The following is a 15243-nucleotide window of genomic DNA, read 5'->3' as shown; positions in this document are numbered from 1 at the left end:
TATTATGTACAGAAACATTTCAGGAGTGCATTAATGATGGAACTTCTTTGCCATCGCTTATGGTGTGAGACTGGCCAGAATGCTACTGTAATTAATGTACTTAAAAATTTGAGCTGAAAATTTCTGTACTTTTTCTGTACTCCTCTCCTGAAGTGACTTAGAATTAAACAGGAAATTAAAAAACTCTCCACAACTGTGGTAAAGAAATTTGAAAGAAGAGTAGAAGACATCATAATACTGTTTCCAGAGCTTTTTTTCTTTGTTTTTTTTTGTTTGTTTGTTTGTTTGTTTTTTTCTTAAACCCATGGGACATGGACAGAGAACATATGAATAGCAACTAAAGGATTTATGTCCTGCAGTGAGGTCTACCAGTAAACTCAGGCTTGGCTTGTGTTGATTGCTAGAATAACAGGCACAGGTCATACTCCAATGTTTAAAAGAAACTCTGGTAATCATTGTTCTCACTTAAAGGAACTGCTACCTGCAAGGTAAGCTACCTCTGGCAGTACAGATTGCTTAAAACGGGAGAGTCTGTATTTGATGATTTGATCTGATTTGATGCATCCCTCTATGACTAACTGCTAATATTATGAGCAGAAGTGGAACATCAACTTCGGTTTTCTTACTTAATTTCAGAAAATAATGATCAAGACAGACTCAGTGCCCAGCATGATTACAATGATGACAAAACTGTACAGTACTGTTAAAATGCATTTATTTGTTTTAATTCAAAGGTTTAACAACTATTTGCCCAGTGAGCTGGACTTAGGGTACAACAACAACAAAAAATCATCAGACCAAAATACAAAAACAAGTTCACAAATTACCCCTTATTTGTAAATGTTACCTCATTACCAAGTTTTAGCACATTAAAAAGTTACAAAATTTATAACACTCTTACAAATTATTCAGAACTAACAGCATACGTGGAAGTTGAGCCTCTCCACATCCATCCTTGCCCTTGCCATTCCATTCGGTGCCTGGGTAACAGCACACTTGAACTAGAGGGTTGGGTAAGAGGAACTGCAAGTTTCCAGAGACTGCTTTGTACATCAGTCCAGTACCTGAGCAATTCCAGCTCCCTGGCACAGTTTGGCTGGCAAGAGTGGCGTGGGTATGCTTACCGTTCTGCCTGGTGCATCCTCTGCAGCATTGAGATAATGACTCAGTAAATGCAGGAATAATTTAAAAAAAAAGTACAAAATTGACCCTGCAGAAAAATAACATCATTTTAAAAACAGCTTGGCTTTACTAAATTACTAAAAGCTGCAATACAGATATACAACAATAGCATCTTGAGCATGAGGTCACAAGAATGTACAGATTTGTTATGTATCTTGTCACTGTAGAAATGAAAACATTAACATTGACCTGTCTGCCTGTAGAAGCCTTCCAGCTACTAACAGAAGGGCTGACATATGCCCACCTTTTTTTATTTTTATTTTTTTTCCTTTTTAGAGCTTTTAATTCCTAAGAATCCACCACATGGATCACATGACAAGTGATAGGATGCAAAAAGGAAATGGTCTCATGTTGCACCAGAGGAGGTTTAGATTGGGCATGAGAAAGAATTTCTTCATGAAGAGGGTGATTGAGCATTGGACTGGGCTGCCCAGGAATGTAGTGGAGTCCCAATCCCTGGAGATATTCAAGAGACGCGTAGACATGGCAATAAGGGACATGGTTTAGTGGTAGGACTCCGTAAGTCAAGCTGATGGTTAGACTTGACAATCTTCGAGGTCTTTTGCAGCCCAAATCATTCTATGACTTGCAACAGCAAGAAAAACATCATCATCTACGGTTGCCATTAGGTATAGATGCATAGGAAACACATGCCTGTAGTTTAGATGCAAGAATTAGGATCTAAGAGTAAAATACAGTACTTGAACAGTTGCAAGTAGCCACTTCTGAAAGGAAAATACCATTAGGCTTTACAAAATATTATCAAATATACAGAAATATCAAAACCCTGATTGTGGCCGGAGACCAAGGGGTAGATCTACAATGAGGTACTGTATAAAATAAAGGTATGCAAATAAACTGACTTTTTGAGTCTCCCAGCTTCAGCAATGTAGCTATACTTTAAGCACAAACGACTTGAGAAATGCTGCTTGTAATTAAAGCCCACAAGAAGCTGAACCAAACCCCAAGTATGGGTGTTGTGGTCACAGACAGGGGTTCTCATTAATTTTTAAGTATGATCAAGAACTGGTAGTTTTCACCCTTCAAAAAGAAAACAAGATGCAAATTCTTTGGTGCTTAAAGAGAAGGAAGTTACACAAAACAGATACAGCTCAAATACTGCCTACAGTGTCTGAATCCTAAAAAAAAAAAAAAAAAAAAAAAAGAAGTAAAAAAGATGCTGCATATGTCCTAGACAGCTAAAGCCTTGGCACAATCGCTGACACAATAATCTCAGTATTCACAGGCTATCACCTGAAGTTATGGTGGATGCAGAATGTGTAGTTGCTCGTTTTTATGCTTTGGAGTGCTGCATAAACAAACAATCTGATCCGTAAACAATTTTACTGTAGTTACTAGTGCTTCATTGATGTCTACACCTGGAAGGAAGTTTAGACTGTCACTTGCTGGCAGAAAGGATAGTCATTCTCATTGCTCCTTGTTTCTTTTGTTTGGAGTGTCCGTGTACTAAAAATTGGAATAGAAGGCTGTGTTCAGACAGCTGAACACGTAACTTAGATGAAATGAAGCATCACACAATAATTTTTTCTGGTATTGTACATGACTCGTTCATGGTCAGCAAATCAAGCCATTTCAGGGTGAGGTTTTGTAACCAAGCCTAAGCACTTCTAAAATACAGGCCCCTACTGAAAGGAACAGTCTGTCGGGCTATATGGGCAGCCTCTGGCTGTGCACCATATGTGCCCCTAGTATCTTCATAACTGTTAGCACTGAGATAAAAGACTCCAGAACATCTGACTAGGGAGGGCCAGGACTACCCTTCTGCTCACACATCGCACTGCTCCAGTGTAAAACCTCATAACCAGGTAGTGGGCAACAGCTTGAATTTCCTTTGACATAGATTGTGTCCATGATGCCACAGGAGAGAATGCTGATCAGCTTTTAAGAATAGCAACATAGTTTCACTCTTTAATTTCCAACATAAAAGCAACCAGAGAAATCACCTGTACAGCATAAGTGCCCATAAAATAAACTACTAGAGGAAAATAAAATCTGCCAGGGAAGAAAACATATTCCTACATGGAGGTTAAGTGTTCTGCTTTCCTGTTCAAACTAATATCCTACATACTGAACAAGCTCTGTAAGATGCATCTTCCAAAAAGCTACCCGAGACAGCTGGGGAGTAAGGGATGTGAAGTTCATTCCTTTTCTGCCCTGTTCTCCATACGTGAAGCTCACGTCTCAGCTGTGCTGACACAGCTTGCTGGGGAACCATCCCATAAAACAAACTGAAATACCATGTTTAAAAATAACCTTCAGAAAGGGGCAGGGGGAACAATAACTTGGCCAACTTCATCAGTAGAAGACATTAAGCGAAGAAGTCAACACAGCTTGCCGTCACAAAGAGGTGCTGACTGCTGCCCTCCCTCGTGATCCCAGCGGCACCAGTCTTCTGACCCTCAGAACAGCCTTACTTAGGGTAGTGGTTTAACTCTCTACTTCTTTGCTAAATTACCACATTCAATTAGCCATTTTAGCAACTTCAGCAGTTCAGACACCAAAACCTGCACAGGTGAGGTGTGGAAAGGGAATACGAGTTTCCCTTTGGCTGTGATGAACTGTTCTGTCAGCTGTTGTGAAGTTGTGCCCAGAATGGTGAGAAGACCGGGAGGCCCAGCACAAGACAGAAACCAAACGGCCCTAGGGACTTTGCCATAGTGGTGGCTGTACTTGAAGTCACCACTCCTGCTCTTCAATTTTAAGTCAGTCAGAAGGGCTTTGCATTCCAAGAAAAGAGCTTGCACTGAAACACCTGAGCTTATGTAAATACTTCTGCAGTCTTAATTGACCAGAGGCAGTCACTGGTGAGAAAGAGGAGCTGTTTTATACCTGGTTAGAATGAGTGCCCTGAAGCACAGGACTGCAGAAGATAGGAAATACTGGCATTTTTTTAGGGGGGGAAGGAGAGGGAGGAGAAGGCGTTACTCTCATGTAATTATTTTTTTTTCCAGTAGCTTGAATATTATATTCTGAAGAAAAAAAATAAACAGGATTCTTCAAAAAATAGTGATTAAAATTAAGTAAATTATAATGCTAGTGTTTGCAAAATTTGGCAAAATCATCCCACTGTTACACCAAACATTCTTTCTAAAGCAGACTAGATCCAACCCAAGGCATTTTGCCAAATTAGTAATAAACAAACCAAGATACAGTTGACTAACTGTGGGGAGGGCAGAAACACTACATTTAGCTGTTCATAGGAGATGAAGTATATTAATAGAGAGCACGCTTTAACATCCAGCAGTGCCCATCTTAGCATCTCCCAGCAACATCCTGTATTTCATCAACTGCAGATGCAATACTGACTCTTGAAGTACTTCAGCAGCTAATTAAGTGGTCTTCCACAGATGGGTTCAAGCCTTTAGTACCAATGTATTTTTTCTTTAGGCCCCACACTCCACAACTACTTAGGCAACATATGCCCAGCTTCACTGAGGCAGTAGTGGGATGCTCAGCGAAGTTCAGTACCTACTTAGACATTTGCAGAATCAACAATTGCTAGTGAACTCTGTGATACTTCTTAGTATCAGGTACTTAGTCTTCTCAACCTGCACACTGAGTAAGGGCACATGGAGTAGTGTAGTCTATAACAGGGACAAGCTATCCATGCTTGACAGATAGTTTAGATTGCTCTCATGTTCTCAGGTTGTGATAGTACAGGGTATTTAGTTTATAGGCATGGAAGAAAGCCAGAATCGAGTTTGTAAATTTAAATGTAGAACAAAGTACATCTAACTGGATCTAACTGGGATCTACTTTTTTTTTTTTTTTTTTAATAAAACCATGTGGAGTGAAAAATATTTGGAGAAGCCATTTGTTCCCTTCTCCAATGAAAACTTATCTTACAAAAAAGAAAAAAGAAGTCAACCACTTATCATTCTTACTTTTCTTCTTGAGGTATAAATGACTGTACCTTCACATCAGAGTATGTATTCGGGTGATCCATCCAGAGGAGGTATGATGGTTTTGTTTTTATCTTACAAGTCACAGCTACAACAATACAATGCAAATAATCTATAAATGGCAACAAACTTCTGTACAACAAAATTCCTGCAGCCCTGAAATGCTGCACAACAATAGGCTTGCAATTAGCTATCTGGAGGCACACAGTAGAGCCCTCCCAGCTTCCTGCCCAGCAGTTTCTCCCCTTAGCCAGTTTACTATTTATAATTCTGTCTACCTACATCCTGTTCTACTCCAAAACACAGGTTGACAAGAAAATTTAGTCATACTAGTAAACTGGAACACAGCTTTTTCAGTCCTGTGCTAACGTGACATTCCTTTTTGTACCTATATTTTTAAAAAGTGTACAGAATGTATTAGAGTCAAAGAGAAAGAAAGTTTCATTTTGTTTCCTCATTAACCACTCTATTAAGGATCAGGGTAGAACACAGGAGGAATGTTTCAAGATACTGCAAGTTAAAAAAAAAAGAAAAAGAAAACTGTTTACATTGGACTCTGTATTCCCACTCTCTCTCCAATCTAAACTAAGTGCCAAAGAAAACATTTTGTTTAAAGGCAGGTCAGAGCAGTGGATGAAATATCTATCGTAGCTTACACATAATGTGGGCTTTTGAAATTATTTCAATATGTTCTTCCAATCCATCAAGAAGCATCTCCAAAGGATCAAGATCTGATGGGACCTTGGCAGACAGATACTTACCCCCAGCAGCTTAAGAAACGAAGTAGTCAGATAAAAAAAATCATGATTTTTGAAAGAATTATTGTTCCCCAATATTTTCAACCAGCTTAATGAAAATACAGTAGAACCTCACTGTTTTGCACCTATGACTGGGAGATCACATGTACATCATTCCACTATGACCATTTTGCAACATTTAAGTGCTAAGAGTTAAGCCAGGATGATGCACTTCAAGCTGCGTTCTGTTCACATCAGTGGAGAGTTGTAATTCAGCTTTCCTTCCTATTCTGTGATTATAACTGCACTCATGTTTAGTGGAAAAGAAGTCAAAATGAGGTAGCACTGCCACTCTCTTTGCTGGAATGTGGACAGATCCTGGCCTAATTTTAAAGGGTGGATTAGCAAGATGATTCTACTGTAATCTGCACAAAATGTATAAAACACGAACCTTTCCCAGAATAAGGCCACTAATTTTGCCATTGGCAATAGGCAGTGAGAAACAGCAGTTAAAAGAAGAACCCTCAATTGATAACAGAGGTGTTTTTGAGGCAATAAACTGTGGGGAGAAATATAAACACACAGTCTTCTCATCCCTCCTCTTTGTTTTCCAGTATGAATACAGGTGTCTCTGCTTCCTGTATGTACTACTCCATGGGGAGAAATTTCAGTCTATTTTCTTAGCGGGGAGTCTAAGTAAGTCCACGCTACATTTAAAGATGGGGACAGCACTGTAAAACAGCAGAATTACAAGCTTCCCATGAGTCATAGTCATGACTGTCTGGTGTCCAGATGCCCAGATTCGATACCAGCGCCCATAAAAAGGATCTGAGATGGCTGGGCATAACATGTTGTTCAAATTCACTTCTGTAACCTAGGGAAAGGGACAACAGATTTATAAATTAACAATATTTTGTGTTGCATTGGTTCAGACACTGAAAACGGTAATTTACCATAATGATCAAAATTGCTTAGATGACAATCCTTTGTTCAACAAAAAACAGTGCAGCTTTCATAAGCAAAGCAGATCTGAATTCAGCTGTGCATTTAATAGATGGATTTATGCAGGTACATAGTTGATTTATGAGAGGCTTTGCCAATACTTGTGAGATACGAGATACAAGTGTCCATTAGAACATGCAATTAAAAATCTGCACACAAGTCTTACCCGTGCCTATATATCTGGACACCTGGAAAAACTAGTCAGTGTTTCTACTTTCAATGTACTTGCAAACTATCCATTTATTAACCCGTGTTTACTTACCAAACCCAGAATCTGCAAGATGCTAAAATGATATACAAACATAAACCCAGTAGATAAAAGAGCCCACCAGAAATTGGAGAGTGGTTCTGGAGTGTAGATACCTTAAAAAGAAAGGAATACATTAGTATTCAGTTAGTATTCAGCTGAATTGCTGTGTCCATCAAACACTCATGAATAATCCTCTCTTTTCTCCACTGTGGATGCTAGGGCATCTGGCTTTAGCTGATAACTTACTGAATACCATTATAATAATTAATATTGGAGTGCCTTCTTTTTTACCTGGATCATCCTGATCATTTTCTTCCCTCCTCCTGGTCCAGCATTAAAACATACATTGTATTACCTTATTATTTTGCCTTCTACCACAGAAATAACATACTCCAAAATACAGTAATGGTATACAAGGAAGTTTTCAAAAATCACATTATTCGTACTTAAACACCTGCTTCTTATGGGGGCTATGACTTAAGCATGCCCAGAACTAATGCAGGCAGCAGCAGTTAATGTGCAGTGCTGTATTACAGCACAGACAAACTGACATGTCCTATTTTATAGTTGTTCAACAACTATTAAAAAATAACTTGTGCCAATAATGCATAGGAACAGAAGAGCAGAAGAGCTGTATAAAGCAGTCAAGCCATTAATGACAGGCTGCTTTTAAGTGAAAACTGCTGTGGAGATATTTTCAGATCTACCCTGAAAACACTTTTATAACCAGGTATCACAGATACTGTAAAATACTTTTCCCCCTCAAATGAAGTAGCAAATACCACATTTTTCCTGGGCTCATGCTTCTCTCAACTCCTTAAACGAGATTTTTGTCAACTTAGTGATAAAACAACAACATCTCACATGATCTAAAGTGGACCAAAGAAGTCAGATCTAATAAAAGTATCCTTAGATACCAGACAATTTTTGGAATTAAATATTCCAACATTGCATGTTGATAACAAAAACAGTGTACAGAGTTGTCAGGCACTTATTAGCTGACACGAAATCTTCAGTTTAAGACTGGGAAAATAACTATTTTCTGTAAGACTTTAATAACCTAGGGACGCAAAAGAAAGATATGCATACTGTCATACCACTCAACTGCTACAAAAAGTTGTTGTGTTTCAGACAATTAATACACCATTTTTATCTACCTTTGCACTCCCTGACCCATTAGATGTTATTAAACATTGGAATGAATAACCAGTACTCAAAGGATGGCTTACAGCACAGGGTGCAATATTCATATTAGCCTTTGCTAGCTTGCACATTCAGTAATTACCAGGAAGATTTAACAGATTTCGGCATATGCTGTACAACACTACTGGGAACTCAAATTTAACTACACATACATAGCTAGCTATGACAGTACTCACCAGACTACAGCTGGTACGAGTGTATCTATGTAAAATAGTATACATAGGCAAAGGCAAATAACTGCTGTTATCTGCTTTACCACACCACTGTATAGGGGTGCATGCTGTCTCAGTTTCATAATCCCTAGAGGATTGCTTTCTCAATCCCCGCTGTGCTTTTAAAATTCTCTGCACAGTTTTCTTCCACAGTATATGCATCATGCCAATCTAGATTGATTTTGCAGCAGCTACTTGTAGTAATATAATTTAAGTAGAATTTTCTCAAAGTTGCAATATTCTTACCAAAATTACCTATACTTTACATTCTAAAACTATGAGTATTCATTGTCCACTCAATGTAACATAGTTTCTCTGTTGCTAGTCGACAGAGTGAGGAGTTGATAGTATGCTTGACTGACAGCAGCACATATGACCCCATATATCACTCACGGTGACTTCAATGAGCAGTAGTATCAGTGTAATTATCCAATATACAGCTGCACGCTGTAAGCAAACTGTTACTAGGTGCTACCAAGACAAACAGGAGCAGGGAAGCTACTTTGAAAGCATAAGGCAGCTTATAAGATTTCTTATCAAGTGGGTGCGTGAAGGTCAGATGCAGTGTCTGAACTATAAGCAAAATCCCAAGGTACAAGACTACATGAGTAACCTTAAGTGGAGTCCTCCTGCAGTTAAAAACAGAAAACTCACACCAGTCTACTTAGAGCACGCTTGCTACATATGTCAGAAGTGCTGGCATCCTATTTAGAAACCAGTACAGGAGGCTTCACTTAAATAGCGAGATTCATTTAACTCCCCTGCCTGAAAACATGAGTAGGGTGGCAGGTACGCGATACTACCTTGCAAATAGTTTTTCATTGTAGACAGCAAGAGAAGAAGCAATTAGCCTTGGTGTTGCAGTTTAGAAGACCATAGCTCTATTTTTGGCTATCCCACCAATTTTGAGTGACCTGCTCAAGCTACAAAGAAAGTCTTTGTACTACCTCCCCAGCTGCAGGATAAAGAAAACATACTTTGACTCGCAAAGTTTTTTTTTTGTTGCTTATGCAGACTTATGGGCATGTTTAGCCTAGATGCAAAACATGAGATAAAATTTAAATAAGGTATAGAAGAAGAATAGTTCAGTTGGAAGCAGCCTACATAGATCAAAGTCCACCTGCCTGATCACTTCAGGACTAAACAAAAGTTAAAGCATATTTACTGAGGGCATCATTCAGGTGCTTCTTGAACACGGACAGACATGGGGCATCTAAAACAGCTTCCAGAAACTGGCAGAGTAGTGCTATATCATATTCAATTTCACATGAACTTGCCTAGTTGGCAGCTGCTTACGTTATAACAGAAGTTTCTGTAAAGTCTGAGAACAGATTCTAAAGAAGTAAACACTCAGAAAAACTATAATAGACCTCAATATTGGGAACGATTTGGGAGACCTACAGTGCAGTGTGTAAACACTGAAATAGACAAGTGAGCCTAACTATGAAACAGGATTGGTGGGAGAATACAGTCATTAAAAGACCCAAGTATTAGTCTTTTAAGTAAAATTGCACAAGATTACAAAATGGATCAGTGACATAGTTTGGCTTTGAAACGCAGCTTCTTGTGGCCAGCTCCAATCTAGTGAAGGAATCATGTTTCAGAAGTCACTTAGGAGAACTGTTCAGGTTCCTACAGCTGTGAATTTCACACTGCTACATCCTCTCTTTGTTCCAAGACTTAAAAGGAGAAAAACATGGTGACTCTCACCCACTACAGACTCTCAATCTTGCTATATAAGAGAAAATTTCCTCCTTGCTAGACTTTGCAATCCTGAGAACGATAGTGTGATTTTCAGCAGTATCTTTATCTGGACATCAAGGGACAAAAAGGAAACAATGACCTCCACAGAAAAGCATTTCAGAGAGCTTTGGATTCCCACATGCATTTGGGGGAACTAATTTTAAATTAATACCTGGGATATTTTCTGTACATTTGTCACTGAGTAAATAATCACTATAGATTTTATTACTGTACTGTCCTGCTATTTAACAGATGCCTGCTTAACAGAGCAGTGTGATCTATTTTCTATAGTACACAGTCTGCTAATGAAAACATACAAACAGGAAAATTGAGATCCAGCTGAGTGGCTGTTTGAATGGCCTGTGTTGTCTTTGGCAAAAGCTATTTGCTGCTTACACGAGAAATCAATTTCAATATGTGGCAGTGAGTTTCACTATCTCTCTATCCACAAAGGATCACAGGCAGTTCTTATACGTTAAGCACTTTCAAAAATTTAATCCAGCTGCCAGTCTGGCACTAATCTCATTCTCGGAAACGCTCATGCCCCAGACAGTTGAGACTGTTTCAAATCAGGGTCATCCAAGTAGGCTGTATGTTTGTTCCTGTGTTGAAATAGCATGGCAGTGCATCTTTCAGTTTAGATTAAACTTCATTATTTCAGTAGCACTGATAGGAAGGACTTCATATAGGTTGAGGGCCTTGGGATTCTTCATCGGCTTCTGCAGCAAGGAGTTGCGTGACCTTGAACAAGCTATGCAGTTAATTTTGCCATTTACAAAATGGAAGTGTGGCTTGAATAATCTAAAGATCAACACAGAGACTCAATTTATTTTATATTGGTTTCCATCTTCCCCTGCAAAGTCTTGTGTTAGTTGCAGTGTTATAAATGTCTAGTGTCTTAGGAATTACTGATATTTATTTAAAGTTATCAAATAATAGGATCGTAAAAATTTGAATGCAATTTACTAGAAAGGAAAACAGAATGCAGTACAGTTATTCCTGCTTGAATAGGAGAATTAGAACCTAAATACAGTATATTTTTTTAATTTGATAGGGTTTAAAAATAATCCCTCTTTCCTAATTAATGTCTTGCTTTATTTGCTACTATATTTAATAGAGATGTTTCAGTTTTCCGGCCCCAAACATTCTCCTTTTGTAGTCTCCTAACTAGAGCTATACATACTTGATCCAGAACTCTGAGCAACTGTTGCAATTCCTTCATTTTCAAGCTGTAAAAAGGCGAGGGCAAACTTAATTCCGTTTTATTTCCCTTAATCAAGGGGTTAATTTCAATAGTGTATTTTGATCTATTGAGCTAGCCTAAAGAACGAACTTCCTTTCCAGGGGGAGAACAGAAAAACTGTTCTCCAGAGGATGAGCTAGTTATCACCTGAAATCTGCAATTTCCCCTACAGTTGTTCTGAATTTATGGGCAGATTTCAAAACACAACCTTATACCAGGAGATTTTTATTCCCCAACCGTCAGCTACTCTTGTCAAAATCACCTTGGACAGGAGATCTTGTATTACTTGCTCCTGTCAGGAGCGACTTTTGATAGTCCATAAAGAAGGCTCTTCCTTTTCCTTCACATTGTTAGTCATTCTTCCATATACTGGTAAAAATAAAATAAAATAAAATTGCTCAACTTCTCAGTCTCTTGCATGTAGAGGGAAGTCTTTAACAGACCTTGGGCCCAGTCAGAACATCCTTTTTTAGCTCAAGTGTTTCACAGTAGGAACTGCCCAGTGCATGAAGCTCAGTGGGTCACGTCACAGACACTGTCTCCTCCTCTTCCTCTCCAGCTCTCTTAAATCTTCGAACAAGACCAGCTTGAAATGCTCGAGCTGCAGAAGAGCCTGCAGCCCAGCACACAGCTCCAGCTGCCAAGTGCCACAGCTGCCCTGCTGCTCCAAGTGCCAGCTCTCAGCACTGCTGGGCAGCGGACCAGTCACTTATATCTAACACGTGGGATCCGGGAGGCAGAGAAAAGCTGGAACAGTAACATGGAAGCTGTCAGCAGGAGAGCAGGAACATAATCGGATGAGAGTGAACCTTACACAGTGCACAAGAGTCAACAGCTCTCTAAGCAGTTAAGAGTTTCAGTGGAAGAAATGAAACCCTTATTATAAAGTATTTCACTGAGAGGGAGATAAACGTGGTTTGTAACTATCTAACTATATTCAAATATATGGCCAATTCTTCCTGGATTGCTAAGGTATATAATTCCCAGCAGCCAGAGAAAAAGCAAAAGTTTAATTCCCTAATTGCTTTAATTCTACCTCCCTAGTTTACAGCTACAGAAAAAATGATCCTTCCATCTGTACTTGCTACCTATGTTCTACATCTCATAACTGAGCCCGGCTTCTTGTTAGGTAAAAACCACCGCCTGCCCTTAAGGAAGCTGGCTAGCCAGAGCAGCTTCTGTCTGCCTTCCGAAGGGTGACGATGGTGTGCTTTGTTGCAGGGGGAGGTTCGTCAACTTCTATGGGCTTTCTCACAGTGCTACAGAAATTAATCTGTTCTGATGCCACCTTTGAAGACAATTAGATCAAAAAAGAAAAAGGCTTCGTGACCTGAGCCAGAGAGATGGTTTCTTTACTGCTCATGATGATACAGAATTGCCTTATAAGCTATTCTCACTCTGCTCCCAGCAAACAACTTCCCTACTGAAGTACTGAGGATCAGTATGTCTGTCCCTCTGTGCTCAGCTCTCAAAAGGAGATGGGGCCAGCCTACATGGCTGTCCAGAGTTTGCTCCAAAAAGGTGTTGTGTTTTTTTTTCCCTTCCCTAAAATACCACCAAATTAATTTACTCTCTCCACAGAGTGGATGACCTACGTTTCAACTGTGAATTTTGAGAATTTGCCCGGCCATTTTAACAGAACGGATGCTAGTGACCATCTCCCCCTGCAGGTGAAAGTGTCAAATCACGTTATAATTGACACCAACATAAAGGGCTCTAATTAACCACACTAGATCTTCAGATCCATAGATCAAATTGCTCCTTAAAGTGACAAAACCCTAAAAATACCCGACACCAACATCCTTGCCTACTTCACTAAGTTACTGTAAAGTCTACTAAATAACACTGGGGATCTCAAAACACATGAAGGATGATCTCAACTCTGCTGTTAGGAAGCCCCTACAAATCAACCCTTATTCCAAACTTCTGTGGAGTGACCAATGCTCACAGTCCCCAGGAAACAGCAATTCCACTTTGATCAAACTTCAAAACTATCTGAAACTCTGAAATCAGGTGCACATCTAATCTTGTCAAATCCATCCAAAAGCTGACCAAACTAGCTTACGGACCAAGACGGTCAAAAACTGAGAGACCTCTGAGGCTGATGGAGCACAAAGTAGGTTTTTTTCATCATGTTATGAGCTGGCAAAACCAAGTCCTCCAAAAAGCACTGAAGGTGTCTAATACTTTGATCTTAGAAGGTCAGGTTAATGCACTGTTGAAATAGCTTTGACAGTTTGAGACATTACACTTCCTCAGCTGCCATCTCCCTGAGCCTTCTGCCAGCTGTCTGTATCCCAGTAGCAAAAAACAGACTCACCCGAGTACACTCATATGCTTTAGAAGACAAGCTTAGTTGTAACTGTAGATGAAAGCGATTTGAGGACTTTTCAATGAAGGGGTTGGTTCCCTGGTCTCAAGTCATGCTGCTGTGGTTCCCGTCTTCTTCCCTCCACCCTGATAATTCCTTTCTTGCACCTCCCTTTTGCTAGTCCCAGCACTCATCTGATCCCGCTATAACCCAACTCAGGAGCTACAAAAGCATGCACACCTTCTTCCACACGGAAATGAGAATCTCACCTCCTGATGACTAGAGGAAACAGTGAGTATATCCACAATTCTACATCCATTCTATTGCTCCGCTTCAACCTATTCAGCTGTTTCAGGAATGTTGTGTCCTGCCAGAGGCACAGAACAATATTTGGCAGGGTTCACACATGTTACAAGGTAAGATTCATCCAGCAAGAAAGCTGAGAATTGCAGGTCTGTTTCATGCATGACCTGCCTTGAGTTTGGCTTCTCTGTTGAACTGCTCTATCTGAACTACCTCCGTTCTGCATGAGTGCCTCTTATTGCAGGTCAGAGAGATACGAGCTATATCATTTATTCTGTCTCAACTGGCATGTGTGTGTATGCATACATGTGTGCACTTGGAACGGAAATATGTTAGAAGGGGAAGTAATGCAATTTGTATTCAATCAGTACAGAGGGCAGGGAGAAGGAAGAAGAGAGAAAGATGTGTTAATCCCTAAAGGGGAATACACCTCGAGCACGGAGCTCTCAGTGAGCTCACTGCGCAGCACTGATGAGAAATGTTCGAACTCAGCCTTCAATTTGATCCTGCCGTTAGTGAAGCCCCCACACTGACAGGGGTGAGGCAGGAAGGTGATGCTGCCAGTGCAACATGACCTGTTTCCACTGCTGTAATGAACAACAGGGAGAGAGAGAAAATAAAGGATTACAGCCCTCACTTACTGTCCCCCAGTTTCCTGTCCAGAAGGAAACACTTTAAGAGTTAACTGAGCCTGGGTGCGTGACTGTAAGGTGCTCAATAAGCATGCCAACATCATTCTGTATAGACTGAGCCTCACATCATCTCCGCTCCAGGTGTTCTGCTCAACCCTCCTTAGAGGAATGTTAATGCTGGGACAGAGGTCATTTTAGGGCAAGCAGTAATATCAGTAGGTTCCCAATAAAGCTGGAGAGGGATCATTTTTCACATGCAATCTATTCACTTCGTTTTTCCATTTTTACTACGCTTCAGTTACTTCTCCCAGCTATAATCTATAGATTTGCCAACAGAAATTTCTATTTAAAATATAGAAATAAACCAGCATAATGATACATGTCAGTAATAAAGCAATCTGCCCAGGACACAGCTAGGTTAAAGGGTATGACCTACTCAAAGCACTTTGAAACAAAGGTGCCAGTTAAATGATGAAATGCTAACAAATGTTTTTAGGCTCAG

The 15243-nt window shown here is 39.8% G+C and overlaps 1 protein-coding gene across 5 annotated transcripts in view; it reads right to left on the bottom strand.

The window, feature by feature from the left end:
* Positions 1-698: 698 nt before the first annotated feature.
* TMEM164 (transmembrane protein 164) overlaps positions 699-15243 on the bottom strand; it is a 46325-nt gene continuing 31780 nt past the window's right edge. For 3 of the 5 annotated variants that reach the window (XM_027465421.3, XM_027465420.3, XM_027465419.3), the window contains exons 6-7: positions 7107-7207; positions 699-6716 (exon numbers count right to left, since the gene is read on the bottom strand). In XM_027465421.3, coding sequence (XP_027321222.1) covers positions 6510-6716; positions 7107-7207 — 308 coding nt within the window. In that variant the 3' untranslated portion in view covers positions 699-6509. The remainder of the gene's footprint in view (positions 6717-7106; positions 7208-15243) is intronic. The other 2 variants (XM_072043046.1, XM_072043047.1) reach the window with 1 other exon arrangement.

The sequence above is a fragment of the Anas platyrhynchos genome, chromosome 10, assembly GCF_047663525.1.
Source record: "Anas platyrhynchos isolate ZD024472 breed Pekin duck chromosome 10, IASCAAS_PekinDuck_T2T, whole genome shotgun sequence".
NCBI classification, from domain to species: domain Eukaryota; kingdom Metazoa; phylum Chordata; class Aves; order Anseriformes; family Anatidae; genus Anas; species Anas platyrhynchos.
Note: the sequence above shows the minus strand (reverse complement) of the source record. Positions and strands in the feature narration are given on the sequence as shown.